The 24749-nt window shown below is 43.9% G+C and overlaps 1 protein-coding gene and 1 long non-coding RNA gene across 5 annotated transcripts in view; one reads left to right on the top strand and one right to left on the bottom strand.

Moving 5' to 3' along the window:
* Positions 1 to 10737: 10737 nt before the first annotated feature.
* LOC124504902 (uncharacterized) lies at positions 10738 to 15828 on the bottom strand. Its single transcript, XR_006960542.1, has 2 exons — positions 15423 to 15828; positions 10738 to 11034 (listed from the first exon to the last, which is right to left on the bottom strand). It is a non-coding gene; the product is annotated as an uncharacterized LOC124504902 (long non-coding RNA).
* PDGFD (platelet derived growth factor D) overlaps positions 15294 to 24749 on the top strand; it is a 225880-nt gene continuing 216424 nt past the window's right edge. For 2 of the 4 annotated variants that reach the window (XM_047070563.1, XM_047070560.1), the window contains exon 1: positions 15294 to 15504. In XM_047070563.1, coding sequence (XP_046926519.1) covers positions 15381 to 15504 — 124 coding nt within the window. In that variant the 5' untranslated portion in view covers positions 15294 to 15380. The remainder of the gene's footprint in view (positions 15505 to 24749) is intronic. The other 2 variants (XM_047070564.1, XM_047070561.1) reach the window with 1 other exon arrangement.

Genomic DNA, 24749 nt, shown 5'->3' with positions numbered 1-24749 from the left:
GATGGGCTTGTTAAAATGTAAGTGAGACCGCATTGGTGCTCAAAACCCAGACTTGTCATCTCACAGAGGAAACGCCAAGGTCTGTGCTATGCCCCCCCAAGCCCTCCAACAATCTGCCCCCAAGGCCACTCCTTGCCCCTAGACTCGCCCACTTATTCCTTCGGCTCCAGCCCACCAGCCTCTTTCCCGGTTCTGGGAACATGGCGGGACATTCCCGCCACAGGGTGTTTGCAGCTGCCATTTCCTCTGCGGAATGTGCTTCCCTCAGATATGGGCATGCCTTGCTGTCTCACTTCCTTCAGCTTTTTACTTAAAAAGTCACTTTCTCAGAAAAACCTTTCTTGGCTAATCTGTCTAAAATGTCAAGTCCCATCCCCCACCCCCAACCATCCTAAACTCTTGACTCTTCTCCTCCCACCCCTTGTTTTCTTTTCTACTCTTAGCTCTTGTTCTAACTTGGTAGGTATTTACCAGGACCAGCTACAGGTGACTGCTAGTTCTTGGAGTGTTTAGTTTATTGTCATATCCCTAGCAACTAGAACAATGCCAGGCCCATAGCAGATGTTTTATAAATACTGGTTGGATGACTTAACAAATGAATATTTAATCCCTTGGGCCCCACAATCCACCCAATTTACCTCCTGCATTTTCTCCAGTTCTCCCCCTTATATCTTCCCATCTCTTTTCCCCGTAAGTAACCAGACACCAAATACCTTTATGTGACCCCCCAGAAAAGTTCTCTGCTTCCTACCCTAATATTCTTTGGACTGTGAACTTCTTTTCCTATAAAAATGGTAGTCTTTACTTTTATAGCGCCTTCCCTGTGCCCAGCACTAATACAATCAACCTCTGATATAATGCTATCTTCCCATTCCACAGATGAGTAAAGTATTCTTTGAGTGAGCAGGCTGAGATCACATGTAATGGAGATCGCCCTTTGAACCCTTTGAACCTGGGCTTTTTTCCGTAAATGATGCTCTACCTTTTCATACCGGTGCCATTTCACAGGGCTTCATGTGCAACCGTCCCATCTGTGAAACTCTCCCGGATCCTAATTACGATGCACTATCCTCCCAAGATGTCCTTGAGTAGATCCGACTTTGTTTTGTCATTCAGCCGTTGTATCTTAAAACTTAACCTACACATGTGCTTCTCCTAAAGCTTTTCTGAAGGAAGGAGGATTTTTATCTGTGCAGTTTTACGTCACTTGTCTCCAGAAATCTCCCCCTTTCTCTCAGCCTATCGGTCTCCTTCCTCAGGTCTCTCAACAGTTAAACCTCAAATTCCAACCCCGCTTTTTAAAATGTGTCATGCGAGGCAGTGTGAGCCAACGTCAGCAGAAAATTTGGATAACTCATTGTTCCAAAATGGAATTACTGGCGCGTCAGTCTGGCAAAGTTACTTGAGCAGTGAAAAGGTAGCAGTGAAAAGATGCCAAGCATCTCCCCTTAAATTTTTGTTGGCTAACCACATCCATCGGAATGACATAGCCAAGACAAAATGTTAACACGATTTTGGAGGACAAGGACACCTGCGTCTCTATCGTGATACGTTCATCCCACTTTTAATCACAAAGACTAAAGATCGGCTAGTTGACCTTATGGGAAAAAAACTGCCCGACAAAGTGAAAAAATCAGGATAATTGAATATTTTCCAAATCCATCATGTTCTTCTTGCCGAGATGAACCTAATGTAGACGCTGCAGACGAACACAGTGGCACCTCCGTAGAGGTGAATGTTTTAATGCTCGTGTTTCCCAGCATAGACGCCTTTCTTCCTTCGTAATCCACCCACAGCTGCTCTGTAAATCCCTATTTTCTTTAGAGCAAGCCTGAGCCGCTCAATGTTCTCTCTGCATTTTTATTAGAAAAGTGGGGAAGGAGAAACACTAGACGATGGTGGCGCTTTTATTAATTCACTACATTTCCTAGAGACAAGGAAGGATTTTACGGTCCTACTGCGCTGAGGCGTAACCCGTGATATATGCTAGGGTTTTCATTCTTTTTTTTTTAACCTGTTTTATTTTTTATTTTTTTAATTTACATCCAAATTAGTTAGCATGTAGTGCAACAATGATTTCAGGAGTAGATTCCTTAATGCCCCTTCCCCATTTAGCCCATCCCCCCTCCCACACCCCATCCAGTAACCCTCTGTTTGTTCTCAATGTTTATGAGTCTCTTCTGTTTTGTCCCCTTCCCTGTTTTTATGTTATTTTTGTTTCCCTTCTCTTAGGCTCATCTGTTTTGTCTCTTAAAGTCCTCACATGAGTGAAGTCATATGATATCTGTCTTTCTCTGACTAATTTCACTTAGCATAATACCCTCCAGTTCCATCCATGTAGTCGCAAAGGGCAAGATTTCATTCTTTTTGATTGCCGAGTAATACTCCGTTGTATATATATACCACACCTTCTTTATCCATTCATCCATCGAGGGACATTTGGGCTGTTTCCATACTTTGGCTATTGTCAATAGTGCTGCTATAAACATGGGGGTGTGTGTGTGTCCCTTTGAAACAGCACACCTGTATCCCGTGGATAAATGCCTAGTAGCACAATTGCTGGGTCGCAGGGTAGTTCTATTTTCAATTTTTTGAGGAACCTCCATGTTGTTTTCCAGAGTGGCTACACCAGCTTGCATTCCCATAGGGTCTTCATTTTTAATAACTCTCTGCTAAAAGGAAAAGGTTAAAGTTGCTGATTTATAAAAGAGGAAAATACATACAATAGATAAAATAGAATGTATGTATTTTGGAGATCATAGCTTTCCTACTACTGAATTTCAAATCTGCTGAAGTGTAACACAACCGGCAGTCAGTGATGAGGAAGAATGACAAAACAAAAAATCTGGAAGCAGCTTCAGTCACTTAATGCATCAGCGCAGACAAAAATCTCATCGCAGATTTTAGAAAGGAGATGCATGCATCAGATTTTTGGCCAAGTGCTTATCAAATAATTGCAGATTCATATGGCAGTAAATCTTTAACACTTTTTTTGGTCAACTTCATTGTTCTCACCATCATCCCTATCAGGTGTCAACCAATACACTGGGGCAAAAATCCACTGGGCTGCTGATACTTTAGGCCAAGTATTGCCATTGTAGCCATTGTATAGACATATTTCAGTTTGATCAATTCTCTATGACTTGCTAAAAATGGTCAGTCTGAACACACGTCTATCTGAAAATAAAAGCTATTTAGTAAAAAATTGTTGAATTCTTTTGAGAAATTTGATGGCAAGACGGATATTTTAAAATTCTAGCATCCATTGGAGAATTAACATAATTAAACATAGCTAAGATAAAGTCTTAAGATGTGCCATTATTTTGTGTACCCTTGAGAAAGAAAAAAAAGCTGTCAATTAAACTACTAATTAAACTAATCAATGCTTTGTTATCTTTAGAAATGTTATGCTTATTCAAAGAACACTTTCATACATAATTTTCATACATAACTTATTCATACATAATTTTTTAAATTACTTCTGCGCATAAATAAAAATGAAATTATTAGCAGAATACACTGGTTTAAGTATCCCTGAGGCTTGTTCCAATTCAGAATCCAACTCTCCTGAATAATTTTTTGGTTGAGAAAGATTTAACTCTGTATTTTTCCATATAATGTCATTTTCTGAGTCATCAAGAATGTTGAGAATATAGCATTTGTTTACAAAATGCTCCACTGTTGTCTTTGAAATGTTCTTCTACCCACAAACACCATCTCATAAAGTTTGATGCTTGCGTGTTCTTACTCTTACCAGAGGCCACAAGTGATGTCGACCATATTATGACTGCCCCTGGCCAAGAGCATTTGAGAGACACCAAGGGTTTATCCTGATTGTAGAGCTGTTCAAAATGAGAAAATGAAATGCATCTTAGAATTGATGATATGCGGCATACTGTTTGCCAAATACGCCAAGTAGATTTTCTCTTTCCTATCCAGGACAACAATTTTATGTGCAGAAACTTACTTTTACATGTGTTCTCCAATGTCTTCTGTTTTAGTGACTCCGTATTTTCATGTCCTTCACCTTTCTGGTAGTCTTCTTAAATATCAAGTTTAGTTTGGGGCACCTGGATGGCTCAGTTGGTTGGGCGTCCGACTTTGGCTCAGGTCATGAACTCATGGTTCATGGGTTCCAGCCCCATGTCGGGCTCTGTGCTGACAGCTCGGAGCCTGGAGCCTGTTTCGGATTCTGTGTCTCCCTCTCTCTCTGCCCCTCCCCTGCTCATGCTCTGTCTGTCTCTCTCTCTCTCAAAAATAAACATTAAACATTTTTAAAAAATATATGAAGTTTCGTTTATGAATGTCCAACCCAAATATTGACCATAGAATTCAATTTAAAGGTCCGTCCAAGTCAGATTTCCTTCTAATTCACTATTATATGTTGGGGAAATGCTGGATTAAGCAAAATTAAACAGGATTCTTTTTTTTTTTAATTTTTTTTTAACGTTTTATTTATTTTTGAGACAGAGAGAGAGAGAGCATGAACGGGGGAGGGGCAGAGAGAGAGGGAGACACAGAATCCGAAACAGACTCCAGGCTCTGAGCCATCAGCCCAGAGCCCGACGCAGGGCTCGAACTCACGGACCGCGAGATCGTGACCTGAGCTGAAGTCGGACGCTTAACCGACTGCGCCACCCAGGCGCCCCAAACAGGATTCTTTAATACAACTTTCTCAGAGCCTGTAATATATTGATGTATATTGTGATTATCTAAGAGTGGCAAATTATGTAGTGTTTCTGAAAATTATTTTATTATAGAACATTATTAATAGAATATGTTATAAAACGTGTGCTTTAAGGAACACTCTTTGAAAAAAGTCTCTTATAGTTATCTAATATTCTTTGTGAGGTTTCTTTTTAGTGTATTCTCTTTGCTATGTGGAACTCTAAATTACTAAAAATAAAAGGTTGAGTTTGATTTTAATACAGATAATTGCATATTTATCCAGTATTATCAAAATTTGAGGTGGTCATAATATAAATTTTAGGTAATAGAATTTTATTTTTTCGCAAAATTATTGGCCTTCTATCATACAGTGTGCTTACACAATTATATCACATATGTTTGTTTTGCAAACTGACCTAATATGGTCATGAAGCAAATGGTAGGCTTATTGGATAAATGCGACCCATTTTTACCCAATAAAATGGGTTAAGGTAGATGAAGGCTAAATGTTCTTCCCCCTGGAACTTTCCCACAAATTGCTTTATTTCAGATAAATGTTACTAGTAAACAGGTACAAAACAAATAACCAGTTCTTACAGCCGCTCTGGGCACATTCTAACTCTGCTTAGACGCTCCCGGTGCCGGGCATGACAGACTTACTCTGAGGTCAACACAGTGGCATCCTGGAAGTAGGACTGGCTGGCCTTGTACCTAGTTCAGGAGATAAGGAACTCTGTGAAGCGAGAGAATGTAGGTCCGATGGGGTCTGGTCAAGACCGTGCTCTGCACCAAAGGCATTCGACTGCTAACCTTGCTAAATTCTTATACTTCGTTCATTCCAGACGGGAGTCTCACCAACATTTCCTACCAACCACATATCTAGAACCCTATTCCCTTCAGCAATGAAAATTCATCTCTAGTATTGTTTATACGAATTAACAAAATCCTCATGTGTTTATTTAGACAAAGGTGTGTGAGAACTAAGTATTCAAAATCTGCAATGCTGATTTCTGACAAAATTTGTTTGTACAAATGCTAACCAACTATTGCTTTGGTTTAAGTTGGAGTTAACTTGTATACCTGTACATATATGTCATAATACTAATATCTGATTTTTTGAGACAGAGAGAGAAAGAGGGAGAGAGAGTCCCAAGCAGGCTCCATGCTGTGCACAGGGCTCGGTCCCATGACCCTGGGATCATGACCTGAGCCAAAATCGAGTCTGATGCCCAACACACTGAGCCACCCAGGCGCCCCTAATATCTGATCTTTAAACGTAAATTTCCATCATATTGACAATGTAAAAATTTACCGTACTAAATAGAATATAGCCAATGGAATTCAAATGTATTTATAGTAATTTAGCACCATTGTTATATTTTTCAATTAACGGACATCCCATTGATATCTCTGAGCTCCAAAGAGATACATCGGGATATTTGCAAGCATAGTAAATACGCACAGACCCCATACTGAGTTCTAGGTTCTTCTTGTATACATTTGTAAAAGTCCTCTCTCACTCTCAATTCTGCCATATTATTATTCTTGTGTTCCACCCTCCAGTTTGCTACTTGATAGAGAAACCTCATATTTGATCTGCTTAAAATGATTCACAAAGTAAGACCAAGCCAGGTCTGACTTAGGGCCTAAAGTTTTCCCACAGAGTGAAGTATACAGACTTTCGAGAATGATCTTTGGAACACCTAGTTTGGCTGTTCAGAGATGGCCCCTTGGTTTTATTAGAGTTCCTTAAGTTGCCGCATAAGTATTTTCAAAACAACGTGCAAAGTAAGTTATACCAGATTTTATTGGCCTTAGTGTTTTCATATTTTCTGCAGTTTTGTTTGGCCTCAAAAGTGAATTCAACAACTTTCCAAGCTTGGTAAAATTACTATCGCACTAGAAAAACAATTACGTCAACTGTAATGCATTAGGGAAAAATATATGTGTGGTCATCGCCCTATTCAAGGTGTTGGTCAGATTAAGATCATTAATTTGCATATTTTTTATTCTCAATATAAAGTTGTCCCGCATATGCCTTAGGGCCATATTAAGAATGCTGCTGCACTTCCTGGGGGTCTGGCCAACACTCCTAATAACTACAAACATTTGAAAATGACCTGAAACAGAACTATTAAAAATTCCCAGCTGTGCCGAATAGGATAGGATTGTTGTCCAAAAACTAAAAAATTTGGGGGGGGGGGAGCTAACTACAAAAAGGACAATATCCTAGAGTTGGGAAAAAGTTGCCAAAACTTGTCCTCGGTGAAGCCACTTCATTTTTAATGCTCCTGCTGTTTACCAAGTCCCCATGATAATGCTTTCAGTAATTAAAACAAAACAAAACAAAACAGAACAACAACCTCTGTCTTCAGGTACATTTCGTTCTTTTTTTTTTTTTTTTTTTGAGAGACAGAGTGAGACAGAGCACGAGTGGGGAAAGGGCAGAGAAAGAAGGACAGAACCTGGAGCAGCCTCCAGGCTCTGAGCAAGCGTTCAGCCACAGAGCCCGATGCGGGACTCGAACCCATGAACCGTGAGATCATGACCTGAGCCGAAGCCGGACGCTCAACCGACTGAGCCACCCAGGAACCCCCAGGTACATTTCATTCTATTCTGAAACAGGTCACATTAGGTTTTTTTGTGGTTTTAAACAGGGTAATAATTGGAATGTGCCTCCTAGCCAGTCCCCTGCGCTAATTTTCCATGCTTTACAGAGGAGGGAAAGTTTGTTTACTCTTCTGTAAATTGGGTCTTCAAGTGCTTACAGATCATCTCTCGGTGTCTCTGCACCTTCACCCCTACCACAGGTCTCCCACTCCCATGCTTTTATCTTCCTAATCATTAGGACAGGGTCTCCACACAGATACTTCACTGCTCCTATGGCCTCATTACCATGCACATTAGTTTTCCGACATTTACATAGGGCGCCCAAGCAGATTTTAAAGCCAAGCCATTTAAGGAACTATAAATTGGACAGATCTGAATTTTTTTGCCTTTGTTCCCTTGAAATGACCTACTTCTTTGGTATTGTATCCCACATCCTTTCTTTGTTAAATTTTTATTGTGTTTCCCTCTGTGCGGCCCATTCTGAAATTGCGTCTCATTGATTGTCCTACTCTACAAGGTTGCTGCTTCCTTCCAACCTTCCTGAGAGGTTTGGAGTGTCACTCCAGCCAACCCTAAAACAGAAATGGCCAAGAAACGACTTGGATTAGTGCTGACTTTTCATAGCTTTGCTATTAGCCTATGCTCAAACCTAAAAAATATAATCGTGAAACACACATCATGACCTTGCAAAGATGCCACATTATATTAGACTTTAGGGTCACTTCAGGATTCTTTAATTAGTTAATCAGAATAGAATACCGAAAATGTATTTGTAAGATTATGTCAATGACACAGGCAAATATTGTCCGTACTTTGTCAAAACAGTCTCACACTGGTAAATGTTTAACAATTTCAAACGAGGGACACTTCTTGCCTTTACACAGGAAACAAATTCCTTGAGACCTCCAAAGAAAAAAAAAATCTTAGAGAAAAATTAGGGTTAGTGTCTAATGATGTGATTGTTAGCTTAATTAAAAGTAAACTGTATTTACTGTAAAAAGTAAACTGTATTTACCTGGGTGTCTCAGTTGGTTGAGTGTCTCTCTCTTGATTTTGGCTCAGGTCATGATCTCACGGTTCGTGAGTTTGAGCCCCCTGTCGGGCTCTGCGCTGACCATGGGGAGCCAGCTTGGGATTCTCTCTCTCCCTCTCTCTCTTGGCCTCTCCCCTGCTCCTGCTTTCTCTCTCAAAATAGGTAAATAATCTTTTTTTAAAAAAGTAAACTGCATTAGTAATTTTGTGCAAGACTTTTGATGCTTACTTCTCTTCCACAGGGCAATGTTATTTTCTTTTGTAGAAAAAAAATGTAGGGAGGGAAGTCAGAAACGATAACTGAGATTTCAGAACGCAAAAGATGGCCTCGGTCTCAACCCCTCAAGAGCAACTCCTTGAATGTAGGAAAATTACACATCAGAAGCGTTAAAGTAGTTGGCTAGAAAAAAGGAATCTGGTCATTAATAAGGATTAAATGCACAAGTTTTAAATACTGTCATTAATAAATTCAAAATGGGCTCAGCTGAAAAGAATAAATGTATAATATGGAATTCCAAGGGGCATAAATATAAGAAAATATTTTCTTGATTGAAATAAAATTCTCACTCCAGGAAAGGGACTTTAAAGACCCGAATACCAATTTCTTGCTCGAGAAATGCCAAGGTATGAGGAGAACGCAAAGTATGACAGTTCGCTGGACGTAAGCCAATCTTATAAAGATAAAAGCAAGGCATTCTGAAGGAGACTGGCAGACATCCCAGATCGATTAAGAAAGAATCCTGCAGTACACGCAACATATTCATCTTTGAAACCTTAAATTTAGATAATGCAGCTCAAGAACGGATACGTGGAAATAAAACGTACAACTAAGCTGAAGAAAAATTCCAGATGTAGCGATTCTTCTCCATGGCGGACGCATAACTCAGCGACTCATTCTATGACGCGGAATCACTGGTTAATCCAATGAAATAAAAGAAAACGGACGCTTGACGCGACAGACTACCCGACTGGCTGACTGGCTCTGTGAGCTGTCAAAAAGTCAAGCTGGTCGTCGCAACAAACCCAGTTCTTAAAGATCAAATCTGGAGGTTAACGCTCAGGGTATGTCAGCTGGATGAATTGTATGTGACATCGCTACCTGGGAATCTAGACACTGTGTGGTGATTGTATGTATACATTACACACAGAGTAGAAGAGTGTTGTATACATTGAACACCCCTGGGCTTATAATTGTATTGCCATGTACTATAATTGTCTTCAAGTTAGGACCCAGGAAATAGAAATGGGCTTCGATTTGAGGGTACCAAGTAGAGAAGAGTTGTCTTATAACTTTATGCTATACATTTAGTATGCGCCATTGCAATTATAATTTTATTCTTCGTTGAAAAAAATTGTGTTTGTTTATTTATTTGAGAGAGAGAGAGAGACAGAGCAAAAGTGGTGGGAGCGGGGGGCAGAGAGACACAGAATCGGAAGCAGGCTCCAGGCTCTGAGCTGTCAGCACAGAGCCTGACGTGGGGATTTGAACCCACAAACTGTGAGATCATGACCTGAGCCGAAGTCAGATATTTAACCCACTGAGCCCCCCAGGCGCCCCACAGTTACAATTTTAAAAGTACTTAACCAGAAGGAACTCAGTACTATGGCCTATTGAGAAAGAACAATGCTCAGAGGTCGGGCTCCCTCACTAATAATTGGGAAGAGGAAGACATTAATGCTGTTTTGGAAGAGAGTAAATAAATCATTAAGTTTCAGTTCTCCTAAGAGACATATTTTCAGAGTCACTTCCTCCCTCTTTAAACACAGATAATGTGATACTTTTAAGAAAAGGTGCTTTCAAAGTCTTTGCACATTATTTTACTATTAATAATAATGGGAATAAAAGAATAAATACGATACATGTAGCAAACGAGTCAGTTAAAGATGTGACAGAGTTTAACAAGAGGAAAACTTAATTGTTAAAAGACAGGCATTGAATGGGTCAAAACATTATGTGCTTCTTGTTGATGAGTAGTCATAATTTAATGGCATATTTTGCACAGACTTGATATAAAATATTCTGTAACCATGCTGGTATTCTAGGTCCCTCAAATCGTTCGGAACTAAGAAAATTTACCACGGTTTGTCATCTTATGAATATTCAATTTCATTTTTTGGCACCAACGATTTAAACATTATCTTTTATTCAATTACAAAAATAAACTGAGTTTAATCCGGTTTTTCTGAGCCAAACCATAGGTCGAAGTTGTTTTGCTAAGTGTCTTAAAGCAGACAGTTTATCTTGGCTCTGTTCTAAGTCTGTCGTGATTTTAATCAGTTATATTTCATCTCCTTCATTACTTCCACCACTAAAACATATTCTCCTTGTCTGTATTGTTATGCCTTAGAACCACTGGTTTCATAGAGAAAACAGAATTTTGAAAGCAAAAGTAACTATTAGGATTGGATGATAAATGAAACTTTGAGTGAATGATAAAGTTTAATTTATGAACCAGGCACGTTGAGAGATTGACAACAGTAACTAGTGAACAATTATAACAATTTTATTATACGGTACTACAAGTTATGGGGATGTGGTCTCTCTCTCAAATATCTTGCTGGACTCACGCTTCTTATGAGGAGTTGACGTGAGCGAATGCCTGCCACATGAGATGGTAGGAGGTGAGGACGGTCGCAGGCACGGTGACACAGAGCTAGGCTACTGCTGACTTTCCAAAGATTCGGCAGGAGGAGGTTTCGTGGGGTCTGGACCTCGGCTGACCTCTGGAAAGGGAAACCGCAGATAACGGGGGCTGACACACACGAGTGAATGATATTTCAAGTATCCGCCCGTTAAAGTTTGCAGAATACTGTTATTCTTGCACGTGCTTTTTCCAACAACTATTTAAAATGCATTTGAGCTTGATAAAGCCACATATATAGACCGTGGTAAAAGGGGGGGGGGCAGGAAAGAGACAGAGAAGAGGAGGGAGAGAGAGAGAGAGATGGAAAAGCTTAACAAAGGAAACAAAATAGACTTCCAAAAGAAATCTTGAAGGTCATCTAGTATAACACCCTCATTTTGGAGGAACGGATCTATGTCCCATGCAAGTTCAATACTGCCAAAGCTCGGTGGTCACCGGCAGAGCAGAAATCGGGAGTTTTAGGTCAGAGTGCCTGGCTTTCTCTGAGATGGGTGAGTGGAGGATGATGCCTAGATGTCCTCTTTGAAGACGGTAGGCTTCGTTCCATGGTTACCATAGTCAAGACAAAGGTCCTGCACCGAGTTGTAACTTAAAGGCTGTACAAGTTTAAAAAAAAAAATACTGGTCTGAGCCACCTGCGAAAATGACACAAGCCCCATTTCATTTGTTTTCCGCTGTGGCTTTTATGAGTTAGTGAAAAAGCCAAGCAAATTTGAAAATGTAGTAGAAAACACCACTCTTGTGTTTTACTTTAAGGAAAAGAGTATATGATAAAAAGTAGTGTCACATCCTGACCTACCCTTTTAGCAAATTGTTACCGCTAGAACATGTGTTTGGGATAAATGGCACTTTGCACGCCTATCATAAATTACTCTCGTATTTAAAAATTGTTTCTGAACAGTAGAGTACTTTTACAGTTATATTGAATGTCATTGAACAACGGATATAGATTAGTGGATTTCTGTTATTATGAATAGTAATAAATATTTATAAATCCAATTTAATCGTGTTGGTTCAAGCTCTTCTAACTGAGCATTTAAAACAATGAGGTGTCAAATTCAATGTCTTGCTGTTAGTTTAAGATACAGGTAAAAAGTACATTGAATCGTTTTATCTTTTATTTTCATACCTGACCTTCCTCAGCCTCTCACTATTTCTTTATTGAGTGCCTATGCCTAGTTGTTTTGGTTTTATTATTGATTTTGGATATTTACTGACATTAAAGATCAAGAAAGTGCAGACTCCATGTGACGTCCTTTACTGTTCCCAGCTAAAATACTTGGCAATATGAATTTACAATGCCTTTACACAGCACACAGTATCAGTATCTCAGGCAACACTACTTTGGATACTTTAAATTCAGTATTTTATGAAAGATATCGAGATAAATAATCCTCTTTAGCATTTTGATGCTTGTCATAACTTAAGCCTCTTGCACACTTTTTCAGTTTTTCCTGTAGTCTCATTTCAGGAGATGGGCCTGAAATGGAAGACGCATTTTCAACTACTTTTTAAAAATGGTATAATACATTTTAATTAGCCCTACACCTATCTTATTAGTCTTTGACTCGCTTTTTTTATTAAAATATAAAATCTCTATTATATATTTGTTTATGCTCTCTCTTTCATTAAAGGAAGCTCCGAGGGCTTCAGACTTTCTCTCTCATGTTCGGTATTTTATCCCTAGGGTTTTTAGACTAGAGCACGGCAAAGGGCAAATCTATTGCTTAATTAATACTTGTTGGATGAGTCAATGACTGAATGCAAACCCAAATCTTATGCCTCCGCTGGGTGCCTCTTAAAGGGATTGATTATATTTTGAGACAATGTGATCAGCCTTATTTCTAGTGATTTTCAAACTTTTTGATCACGCCCCATAGAAATACCTTTTATATCCCTACGAGTATTTGAAACAAAATATTCATAAAACAACGTTATTATCTGCCATAATAACTCTGATAATTAAGTCTGAGGGTGATTGTATTTATGGAAAAAATAATGCTGGAGAATAGAGGATTTTTAGAACAGTGAACGTAGTCTGTATTATAGCTACCAATGAATACGTGCCATTATTATTGGTCCAAACCCATATTGTTTGGTCCAAACACCGAGAATGAGCCATAATGTAGCCATCAGGTGTACCATATGTAAGCATTACGTGTATCGTAACGTAAGCTTAGGGTGATCATGAAGCGTCAACGCACGTTCATCAGTTTTAACAAATATACCACTCTCACGGGCCCTGGGATGAGAGCAGAGGCTACCCTTGCGTTGGGGCAGAGCGCGTACGGGAAATCTTTGTAACTTCCACTCAGTTCTGCTGTGAACTTAAAAATTATCTGGAAAAATACAGTCTTAATAGAAAAAAACAATAATGCGGCTCTGGAAATTGACCTCACAACCCACAAACCTGTCGTCTGTAAAACAGTGTCTCAGACACAACGCCAAGAGACGAACCACATGAATCTTGTGGAAAGAACTCGGGTACCCTGGTCAGTGTTGGATGGTGTCATGGCCAAGGGTCTCTTCTCCGGAACTTTCTACCCTCCTCAGCTGCTTCTGGCTGTCTTTCTGTGGAGATCACTTACTTCTCACACCCCAGACTGCCAGGGACTGGGGGGCCCACACGAGACTAGAAAATGTCTCTTCTAGGGCTCACCAGTGAACCACTGAGAAGTTATGTGAATTTGGATTTGAATCACTTACAGAGCTATCTACTAAAATCATGTCATATAATTCTCACTGAAACCATACAAACTAAAAATTGCTACCTTCCTTTTCTAAGTAAAGACACCGAGGCTCCAGAGGTCAAGGGCTTTACTCAAGGCGACAAAGCTAGGAAGCAGCAGAGGTGAGACCCATTCCTGTTCCAAATACAGTTGGTTAGCCCGGGGAAGTAGATGTGAACGCAGAAGTTTCTAGAATCTAGAGTGAGTTGTCTGGACCTCTGAACTCCCATATACTGAGAGCAGGGAGGCCCTAAGGCCTGATGTCCCTGCCTCCTGCTGAGGACCACGAAGGAACAGAATGTGATGCTCTCCCAACTCCACCTTGCCAGTGTGCCCCTGCTGAGGCCCCCCTGACCTCTAACCCCTTGTATGCGCAGGGGCTGTGGGTGGGCATATAAAAGGCCCTTGACCATGTCTTGTACACTACACCGCATGGGTAGAGCCCTGTAAGATAAGAAAGACCTGCCCACTCCCCACCCACCCTGAGAAATGACCTGGACCCTGCTAAGGTCACACTCACTGGAGCTCCTTAAACTTGCACCCTCTTGCTGCCTCACCCGGTCACATCCTCACTAAGCAGGATCTGATCTGAGCCACTGCAAACTGAACACTGACAACTGCAGGCCTCATCCACATGCTCCCCCCTCTCCCGCCAAGGCGCCATCCCCAAACCCCCAGCCATGTGAGGCCTCATACCCACCCCCACTGCCAAGGCCCCATCCCCAAGCATCCCCCCAATCCCCACCACCAAGGCCCCCTCCCCATGTCCCCCCTCACCCCGCCAAGGCCCCATCCCAATACCTCCCCCCATCGCCAAGGCCCCATCCCCAAGCCCCCCAAACCCCCCACCCCCACGGCCTCATCCCCAAGCCCCCACCCACATCGCCAAGGCCCTATCACCAAGAACTCCCCCCCCCAAGGTCCCATCCCAATACCTCCCTCCACAGCCAATGCCCCATCCCCAAACACCCCCCATCCCCCCACCGCCAAGGCCCCCATCCCCAAGCACCCCCCCTCGCCCCCCCCCCCGCCTAGGCCCCCATCCCCAAGCACCCCCACCCCCCCAAGCGGTGAGTCCCGCCCTGTGTGCAAGCCCCCCAAACCCCCCACCCCCACGGCCTCATCCCCAAGCCCCCACCCACATCGCCAAGGCCCTATCACCAAGAACTCCCCCCCCAAGGTCCCATCCACAAGCCCTACACCCCCAATGCCAAGGCCCCCATCCCCAAGCACTCCCCCCACCCCCCACAGCCAATGCCCCATCCCCAAACACCCCCATCCCCCCACCGCCAAGGCCCCCATCCCCAAGCACCCCCCCTCGCCCCCCCCCACCTAGGCCCCCATCCCCAAGCACCCCCACCCCCCCAAGCGGTGAGTCCCGCCCTGTGTGCAGCGGACCCCTGGTGGGGAGGCCCTGGGCCTGGAGCTGCCCCCTACCGGCGCCAGGGCAGGTGGGGCCGGCTGGGCTCCCCACCCCCGCGGGGAGGGGTAGGTGGCGCTGGCCGTTTCTCCCCGACCCCGGGGCCAGGGCAGGTGGGGCCGGCCGGGTCCCGAGCGCCGGGGCGGGGCGGGGCGCCGGAGGGGGCGGGCCCGCGCCAACCTGTTGTGCGTCCCGCTCGGCTTTGCCGGCGGCCACACGCGCTCCAGCGGGCGGTGCAGGGAGCGCCCAGGCCCGGCGTCTCGGGTCGCCGGCCCAATGCGCCCGCTCGGTCTCGTCTACACCCTGGTGTGCGCCAACCTGTGCGGCTGTCGGGACGCCCCCGCGGCCCCGCAGAGCGCGTCCCTGCGGGCCCTGCGCGCCGCCGGCCTCCGGAGAGATGGTAAGGGGCTCGCGCGTTTGCCGGGTCGTGCGCCGGGTCACCGACGTGTCGCCGTCGTCCGCTTCTGTAGGGACAGGGAAACTTTCCTGGGACGCGCGGTAAGGCTCCGCGGCGGCGGGTGCTGTCCCTGTTCCGGGAGAGGGGGGTGGGTGGTGGCGGAGGGGGGGGGTCAGGTGGCTCAGGGCCCCCGAGGGGGCAGGTCCCCACGTCCCGGCGCCGCCCCGGGTCAGGCTCTGTGCACTTGAGACTCGGGTAGATGGGGGCTCGGGAGGGGCTTTGTCTGGGCGACTTATGTGTCTTGTAGCCACGGGAGGACAGGGAATGATGTCCTTGTGTCCCGCAGTCAGCCTGGACCAGGGTGACAGCTGTACTGATTATGTGGGGGAGGTGCCCGTGTGCAGCATGTGTGCTGTTTGTCCCCACAGTGACCCTCCTCTGGGGGCGCAGCGCTGGCTCCGAAGCTCAGGGTCCGGGGGACACTGGGCTTTCACCGCAACGCACGGTGACTTTCCAGGCGCAGAAGGTCTCCCTGTGTTGGCACAAGCACCAGGGTTTGTACAGCAAGCCCCGTGGGCCCCAGGCCGGCCTCTTTGTGTCCCTTATCTGGGGGACACCTAGGTCAGCTTCTCGGTGGGCTACCCCCCCAGGTCTGAACTTGATGTATCCCTTTATTCTCACCTGCAACTCGTGTTCCCAGGAATCTGAAGCTGTTTCTCCCACCTCACCCGAACTGACCCCTAGGTTTTTGGGTTTTTTTCCTTCAGTAATAGTATCTTTCTGTCTGTCTGTCCGCGTGAAGTTCTAACACATCCCCAAGGAACTCCCCGGGCTGGCTTCACTGTTTGACTTGGCAGTGTGTGTCCTCGGTGAATTTATATTGGCCATCTTGTTCCCTTATCAGTTTCCCTCTTGGTGTGCCCTGAATTTGGACTTTGCTGAAAGGCTTTTGAACTTTGAAAAGACTTTACTGTATTTTCTGGTGACAGATACACTATGGATTTCAGTGTGTGCAAGTCACAGGAAGTGACGTAGGCGTGTGCAGGGGGCCCAGGGAAGCCTCAAGAGTCACCTCCTGGCCAGAAGATGCCCCCTACTCCCAGCGTTACTTTACCGCGATGTTTTCATGTACAACACCCCACCAGTGCCTATTTGAATACCCTCCATCATAGTGAAAGCACAGAATTTTCTTACTAGCACTTAAAAAAAAAAAGGTGTGGGCTCAAGACCAAACTTTTATAATTTTGCTTCACTCGTTTATGTTTCCACCGGGGACGATCTTTTCTCCTAGTTTGAGATTTTACATTTGTTAACGTTTGCACTTTATATGCCCTCTAGGCTGTGTCGAATAAAATGCCATGTATAATTTGCATGACTTCATAGCCATAATTTTGCAATCCTTAGCCTCCCAAGTATCACTTACAAGACGTCAAGGACAGAAAATGAAAAGTGTGTAACCATTGCCCATTAACCCAAGATTCCAACTAAAACCCAGTCCTGCAGCTTGTAATATTTTTTTTTAAAGCATGCTTGCCTTTTAGTTTTCATTGTTAAAACACTGTTCATCTATCTAGTCTATATGATACACGCTTTGTTTCATCAAAATTTCAAAAGCTAGCCTGGATCGATGTATTCATATTTTAGTTCAAGCTGTTTTGCAATTTACTAACAGTATATACACACACACACACACTTTGATTAATTTGGGTTGCTCAGCACTTTTCCTCAATGTTGGTCTCATTTTACAAACAATATAGGAGGGGGGGGTGGAGAAGGTTAGATTAAAAAAATTGTTATATACAGAGTAAAGCAAAGTTCATACTCATAATGGGTTTTTAATTTGGGGAATTTTTAAAAGGCAGCATATTTTCAGTGTCACAGGGCATGTTTTTTCAAAGAGACCCAAAATTGCCCCCAAAACAGCAAAATCAGATCTTGGAGGGTGAAAAAATCTTGACTAGTATGATGGTTTGTGGTCCTCTGAAGGGCCCATATGTGTAAAGAGGTAGACAGTATATCTGCAGTGTGAGCATGTCATAGGAAGGGACGTGATTAGTAAAAAAAAAAAAAAAAGTCTAAACAAGCTTCTGAAGGGCAAATGATGATAATGGAAAAAAAAAAAAAAAAGCCAAAACTCAGTTGAGAAACGGTGCCACGGAGTTCTGGTGAGGGTGTGGGAATAAGGGGTCTTTGAAAAAGTCTAGACGTTGTCTGCAAAGTTTTCATCACAACAGTTAAGGTGATGAGGGAAAATAATCACTTACTAAATTAAAACCTCTGATTCCAGACGTTTTTAACTTATTCCCCCAGAGTTCCTCGGTGAAGGGAGACGATAGTCTTGCCCTTTGCACTGTCAGATTAAGACAGGGTGTAAGCTTGGGGAGGACAGGGGGAAACACAGAAGGTCAAAGTTTTCAAACGTTAATTTGGCGTCCTTGGACGAGCTGGCTCTCGGATTACAAGTGGTAGGAAATCACAGCCAAAAATTAGCCGTGACTCCTGGCCAGGGGTTTTAGAAACCTGTATCTGGTGATGGAAGCATCTTCATTCACCCTTGAGTGCCATCAATTTCTTCCCACTGACCCGATTAGCTGCTCCCTAATGCTGCAGCCAAGATCGGAGCAAACAGGGAGGGCATCCTGTCATGGGCACGAATGCGGGAGTGGGGGTGGGGGTTCTGTCCAGCCTGATGCGCCCACAGACCTTGTTTTCATTCTGTTTGTAGCTGATAGCTCCAGATAGCCGGCATTGCTAGAAACGACAGGGAAGTGTTAGAATGGATACGGGATGATGTCCTTGTACCCAGTGTGGGAGGCTGGTCTGCCGCGGTCTCCCGGCCTTCCAGAACTCTCCGTCACAACGTGTTCTTGTTGTAAAAGGGTTATCGGCAGACCCGTTCGCTGTAGCTGCAGAATTGGGTGAAGGTGACCCAGTGGTGGTGGGATTTGGTCCCTGCCTCTGAGGGAAAGTAGACCGTCTGGCTAGGAAGGATTCCAATATAACAGTTTGCAAAACTCAATTGCATATTTATTCTTCTCCTGGTATCATATTTGTTCTTCTTTCGCTGGTTTGCCTTTGACGCCCATTCCTACCTCTTCTTATTTTCGTGCCTGCACAGTTGGTGTTTTGGTGATAACTGGTCACAACCAGCGTTGCTTGCTCAGTGTGGATCAGAAGCGTAAAGGTAGCAGTTAACCGACGGTGTTACTTCCTTATTTTTATTTGTATTCATTTTATTTTATTGGTTTTTTGATCTTTATTTTTGAGAGGGGGGAGGGGCAGCGATGGAGGGAGACAGAACCAGAAGCACGGTGCCAGGCTGCGAGCGGTCAGCACAGAGCCGACGCGGGGCTTGAACCCACGAACCATCAGATGGTGACCTGAGCCGAAGTCGGACGCTCCACCGCCTGAGCCGCCCAGGCTCCCCTACTCATTTGTTTTTAAATTTAGATAGAGCTTCCTAGTTGGTGTGGGAAGCCGCCAAGGGTGCAGATACACTCTTCGTTGCCTTGATCCATTTTGTTGTTTTCTGTGTTTTTTTTTTTTTCAGGTGCTGGTGGGAAATGATTCTGAATTTAGTTTTGTTTGTTTGTTTGCCACGCCAGTGCCTGAAGTGTCTGTCACTTTATCACTGTCTAGCGATAGGCTTGCAGTTTTACTGATTGTGGCCTTGGATCTCTAAGGAGTCAAGCTTGCGTTTTGGATAATACGGGTCTCTGTTGTCACCAGCGATGACCGCACGTCGACTTCCATGTGAACATCAGATCTTTTAGGGAAGGCGACAAGGCAGAGGACAATTAATGATTGGGGTTGGTTTGTATTTTGAAGTAAAACTGACATACAATATCCTATATATATATATATACACACACACAGACACAGACACACACGCTCCTATCTATAGGATGTCTATTCTATACACTGCGGTATTAATTTACAATAAATTTTTTTTAAGTGACTGAAAGCGAAGAATCGCATTAGGGTCAGCTCTTATGTTCTTCTGTGTTCATATTTTCTTTTTGACTCTGAGGATATTAAAGTTTCATGATCTCATAGAGCCTAGTGATGATCACATATTTTAAATGTAATATAACTTTGACTTGCTTGTTTAATACATATTCTTCTAAATGGGTGGGTTGAAACTGGTGGACATACACTGTAGTAGGAAATGCCGCTAGATTGTGAGTTACAAGAATGACATTGAGGTTTTCCCATGACATGGGATTTTCCCTTTCAGGGAATGAGAGGAAAGCTTTATTGTTTCAGAACAGTAGGGCCAGACAATGGAGCAAGGTCCCCAGAGTCATTGGTCTCTGATGGCCGGTGATAAGCGTGCTGTCCCGCGCTTACCCACGCAGTACATGGGTGCTTCGCCAACATCTTTGTGAAATTCTTCTTTATATCAGAATAAGAATGTCTTTTAAGTGCACCAGCTGTAGGCTTCTGGTTCATCCGAGCCATGCCAGTCAGGACAAGCTCCCTGGCTTTCTTTAAGGTTGTCTCTGTTGAGTTCATTCCTGACTCGACCGGGACCGTCCTCTAAACACGAAAGGTCGAAAACCAGCGTGCAAATCGTTCTTTATCCTGAGCTCTGCTGCTGACCCCTACTGTAACTTCTTCACGTATTTTGCAATTATTTATTGGGTCCCTAATCTTTGCCAGTTGTTGTGCCGGATGAAGGGTTATCTAGCACATTTTGAATAAAACATGCAGGGTTCCTGCCTTCTTACAGCCTGCAGTCTCTGGGCAGTAGAAACAAGTCCATGCTTAGTTCCAGTGTATTGCACGTGCCTTTCAGATGCATTCTGGAGAGCCCCAGGATTTTCTAGAAGCACCTTAGAGGTCATCGCCTGTGTGCCAGGGGGCTGAGCATGTATCGTTTCAGGCTGTCCACCCCTTCCTCAACAGAACAGGTCTACGTGTGTTTCAGCATTTCTATGTCACATATTTGAATCCATCGTAAGATTGTTCTTTGTTGTTTTTGTTTTTGTTTTTTTTTTGAAAAGACTTTGGGTTGCAGTCGGAGAAGTGTGAAGACACAGTGTAGAGTGATCGTTGCTTTTGTGGAGGAAATACACAGGGGTGTGGGAATTCACAAGGAGCGCCTAAGCTACATTTGAGACACAGGGGAGGGCTTCCTGGAGGAAGTGACGGCTGAACTGGGGGATGAAGGATGAGTAGGAGTTAGAAGTTGGAGGCGGTGAGGAAGGAGGCTGGAGGTTGCGAGTGAAGAGAAACAGTGCCTGCCACGATTTGGACAGGAGAACATAGCCTTCAAGGGTCCCCTAACTAAAGGTCTGGGAAGTAGGGCTAGGGAGTCTGGCCATTATTTGTAGCACAGTGAGAAGCCACTGAAAGAATTACTTTGGAGGAAGACAGGTCCTGTGTTGTGTCTGAATACTGACCGCCAGTGTTCCTAAGAAGTCAGCCGGGCCAGTGGGATGGCCAGGAACAGTCTCCCTGTGCCTGCACTGCCCATGGGACATGAACATGGGATCGCTTAATTTCTCATCATGACAGTGGCCGACATGGCTGACTTTTCCTGCCCGAAATCTCCAGATGTTAGGTGCAGCTGCCTTGGGACATCCCCCCGGACGCCTGTGTGCAGCTCAGCACACCAGATGCTAGATTGTGTCACTGTATCTGAGGTGGCTTTATGGTAATGTAAATAGCGAAGGCAGCCTGCCTCGTGTGTGTGATGTTTTACGTCCTTTCAGACTTCTCTATTTCAGAATTCATGCAGTTTAAAAGGGAACATCTTTACACAAACTTTTCTGTGCAGGACAGTTTTGGCAAAAAGATCCAGGGGAATGACACTAGCAGCAAAGAAAGAATCCCAAACAAACGCTGCGGCAAAAATGTTCTCCCTCCCTGTACCGTATTTCAGGACCAGATGTAAGTCATAAATAAAGGAATAAGCCCACGGGACACTAAAGTGCACATGTGCACATACAGGAAGAAATATTTTCTTCCAAGGATTTTTTTCTCTTTTTCAGAATGAGAACGAAGCATGCCTTGTTTCTTACGGGCGTTGATGATGCGTGTAATAATAGATCTTTGCTCTGCACCATGCTATGCTGACATCAATGTATTAGCTTTAATATTGATAGATGAATGCTGTGCTTTTTTGTGATTTGTGCTGAGTGCAGGTTAGTGGTTTTTGTCTAATCGGAAGGCAGGGATGTCTGTGGAAGCATCGTAGCATGGGCGTAGGGTTTAACTCTCATTACGAGGAGTGATGTTTTCTGATTTTTGGATTTTTTACTCCAGGACTTTTTTTTTGTAGAGTGTTTCTGAAGGCAGATTGTTTTAGGGACAGCATTTTACCTATAAAAACGAGCCAGACGAGATTTGGAATCTGGTGTCTTTGGACTCCTGATTTCTGGAATTTGGAAGCCAGCGTGCCGCCTGGGGGCTGAAGCAGCTCCGTGAGTCCTGCTGGCCGTGTGCTGTGAGCAGAGGTTGTATGATCTGCTGTGTTAGTTTCGAGCAAGTCGTTTCACCCCCAACGTGACAAGTTCCGCATTTCACTGAAACGTTCAGTAAGCAGTGCAGCCCCGGCCGACTTTTGCAGACTTTAGCTATGCGGCAGCTTCTACTATGTCAAATGCAATGAAATGAACCAATACGTGTGCAGCAGACCCACTTAAAAAAAGCCAAAATCGGTGTCGCAGAGTGTAGACGTGAGTTCGTAAGATTCACGTGGTAGACCCCGAGAGAACATTCACCTCTACTTTCTGTGTAATTCGATCGCCCTCGTTCGTGTGGTTTGCGCATCCACAGTGAGGCAGGAGCATGACGTTAGACTAGGGAACGGGTTAGACTGGGGGACAGCACTGTTACAAGTTAGCTCGCTGTTGGCATGGAGAAGTGACAGCTGCCAGTTCCTCTGACTCCTCAGACTTGCACGCCCTGGAAAGCATTCGTAAGACCTAAGCAAGCAAAGCTGGCTCGGGCTTCTTATTAAATAAGGCAAAAAAAGTTCCAGCCTGCAAGGGACTGAATGAATGTCTGTGTCCCCCCCAAAATCCATACATTAAAAACCTAACCCCCATTGTGATGATACTGGCAGGTGAAGCCTTTGGGAGGTCACGAATACCGTTAGCACCCTTACCAAAGGGACACCAGGGACATCCCTCATCCTTTCTGCTGTGTGAGGATACCGCAGAAAGACACCGAATCTGCTGAGCCCTTGATCTCGGATTTCCCAGCCTCTAGAACCGTGAGGAATAAACTTCTATTGTTTAAAAGCCACTCGGTCTCTGGTGTTAGAGCAGTCTGAATGGGCTGAGACATACCTATCTCTGGGTGCCACCAGGGAATGACTATATCACAGCCCAGTAACATTGCTGATTTTTAAAATTATGTCCGTGACTCATAAAAGAAAGTTTCGATGATATGTTTGATGGGTTTGATGGGTTCACCTAAACTGAAAGTCGTATTAGCTTAAGGATGTATGGATTTCGACCAGAAAATTGGCATTTCTGTGACAGCCTTGTGGGAAAGAATGATTGTAGCCTGGATTATAATAAACTTCTTGTCATGCTTTTGGTGGTGACTAATAGATTTGTGTTAGGCAAGAGGGAGGTGAGGAGGGATTTTATTGGCACTTTGGATTAGACCATATTGGAGTCAGAATTCTCAATAACTTGGATGAAGACATAGAAAACACATCTTCCAAACTTGGGTTTTTTGTCTGGAAAGAACAGTCAGTAGGTTGGAGTAGATGCATAGAATGGCAGGCTTTTTCTATAAAGGGGCCGGACGGTAAATATTGTAGGCTTTCAGGCTATAAGGTCTTTGTTGCAACAACACAGCTCTGCCATTGTATGAAAACAGCCACTGAAATTACATAAATGAATGGGTGTGGCTGTGTTCATTCCAATAAAATGTTATTTTCAGAAACAGGCAGTGGGCCTGAGGGTGTAGTTTGCTGACTGCTGAAATAGAAAATCCACATGCTCTTAGGTGGAAATAATGGGCCGATCCTATGACCTTCAACAGGAATAAGTGCAAAGTATAGTTCTTTGGCTAGAAAACAAAAGTAACTACATAATTACAGAATGGAATAACTTGGATTAATATCAGCTCGTGTCATGATGGATGGATGGATGGATGGATGGATGGATAGATGGTTAGATGGACAGATGGGTGGATGGATGAATGGATGGTTAGATAGATGGATGGATAGATGGATGGATGGATGGGTGGATGGATGCATGGATGGATGGTTGGTTGGATGGGTGGAAGGATGAGTGGACAGATGGTTGGACGGGTGAATGGATGGTTAGATAGATGGATAGATAGTTGGATAGATGGATGGATGGATGGATGGATGGATGGATGGATGGATGGGTGGACGGATGGGTGGATAGATGTATATGTCTACCTCTGTGTCTCTGTCACCCAACTGGTTTAAGTGAACACAGCTTATGGCTTAACAAACAGTGTGATTGCTGAACAATGATAACTGTTTATACCTGGCATCATCATTAATACTGTGTCAGAATAAAGTCAGACTCTGTTCTGGTCCGTCATGTATGAGGGTGTGTGCTAGGGTTCTCTCTCCTGTGGATGAATCCACCTCTTTGTCACTCCTTCAGTCCTATGACCTAAACCCACAGTTTACTACTCTCCTGTCTTTAATGTTTCCGTCCTCACTGGTTCTGTCTCCTCAGCCAACATGGACGGTCAAGTTTCTTTGCACCACCCACAACACATGCAAGCTGTTTTACTGTTGTTCTATTTTGTCACCATGTAAGCATCTTCGGTGTCACCACAACTCATTGTCTCCGCTTCCTGTACTCTGCCTCACCCACTGCAACATGAAGTCACCCCGTGGCTCCACTGAACTGCTCTGGGTGACGTCACTGTGATTTGTAGCGTCCTTTCAGGTGGGCTGGTCTTGTCTTGAAACTTGGTCTTCCCTTGGCTTGCCCCTGCCTCCCCTTTGCCTCAAGTGCTCCTAAGTGCAAGGTTGGAATAGTGATAAAGCGGGAACTAAGATGGTGCTTGGTTTATTTAGGTTTCTTGAAGGAGCAAGATTAGAGAAGGCCTTAAAAAGTGTATTTTGTGTGTTATTGTCCCCGTAACCATTTATGAATAATGAAGGAAGCAGCAAAGATCTTAGGATGTAGTGGGGATTTTGTGAATACAGAAAAGAGCCTTCAAAGATAATACATATATGCGTATATATATGTATATATGTGTGTGTGTATGTATATATATATATAAAACAACCTAGTAAA

The sequence above is a fragment of the Lynx rufus genome, unplaced genomic scaffold, assembly GCF_022079265.1.
Source record: "Lynx rufus isolate CCGP_SWC_20201006 ecotype Redwood Valley unplaced genomic scaffold, mLynRuf1.p SCAF_9, whole genome shotgun sequence".
NCBI lineage: Eukaryota > Metazoa > Chordata > Mammalia > Carnivora > Felidae > Lynx > Lynx rufus.
This window is presented reverse-complemented; position numbering and strand designations above follow the sequence as displayed.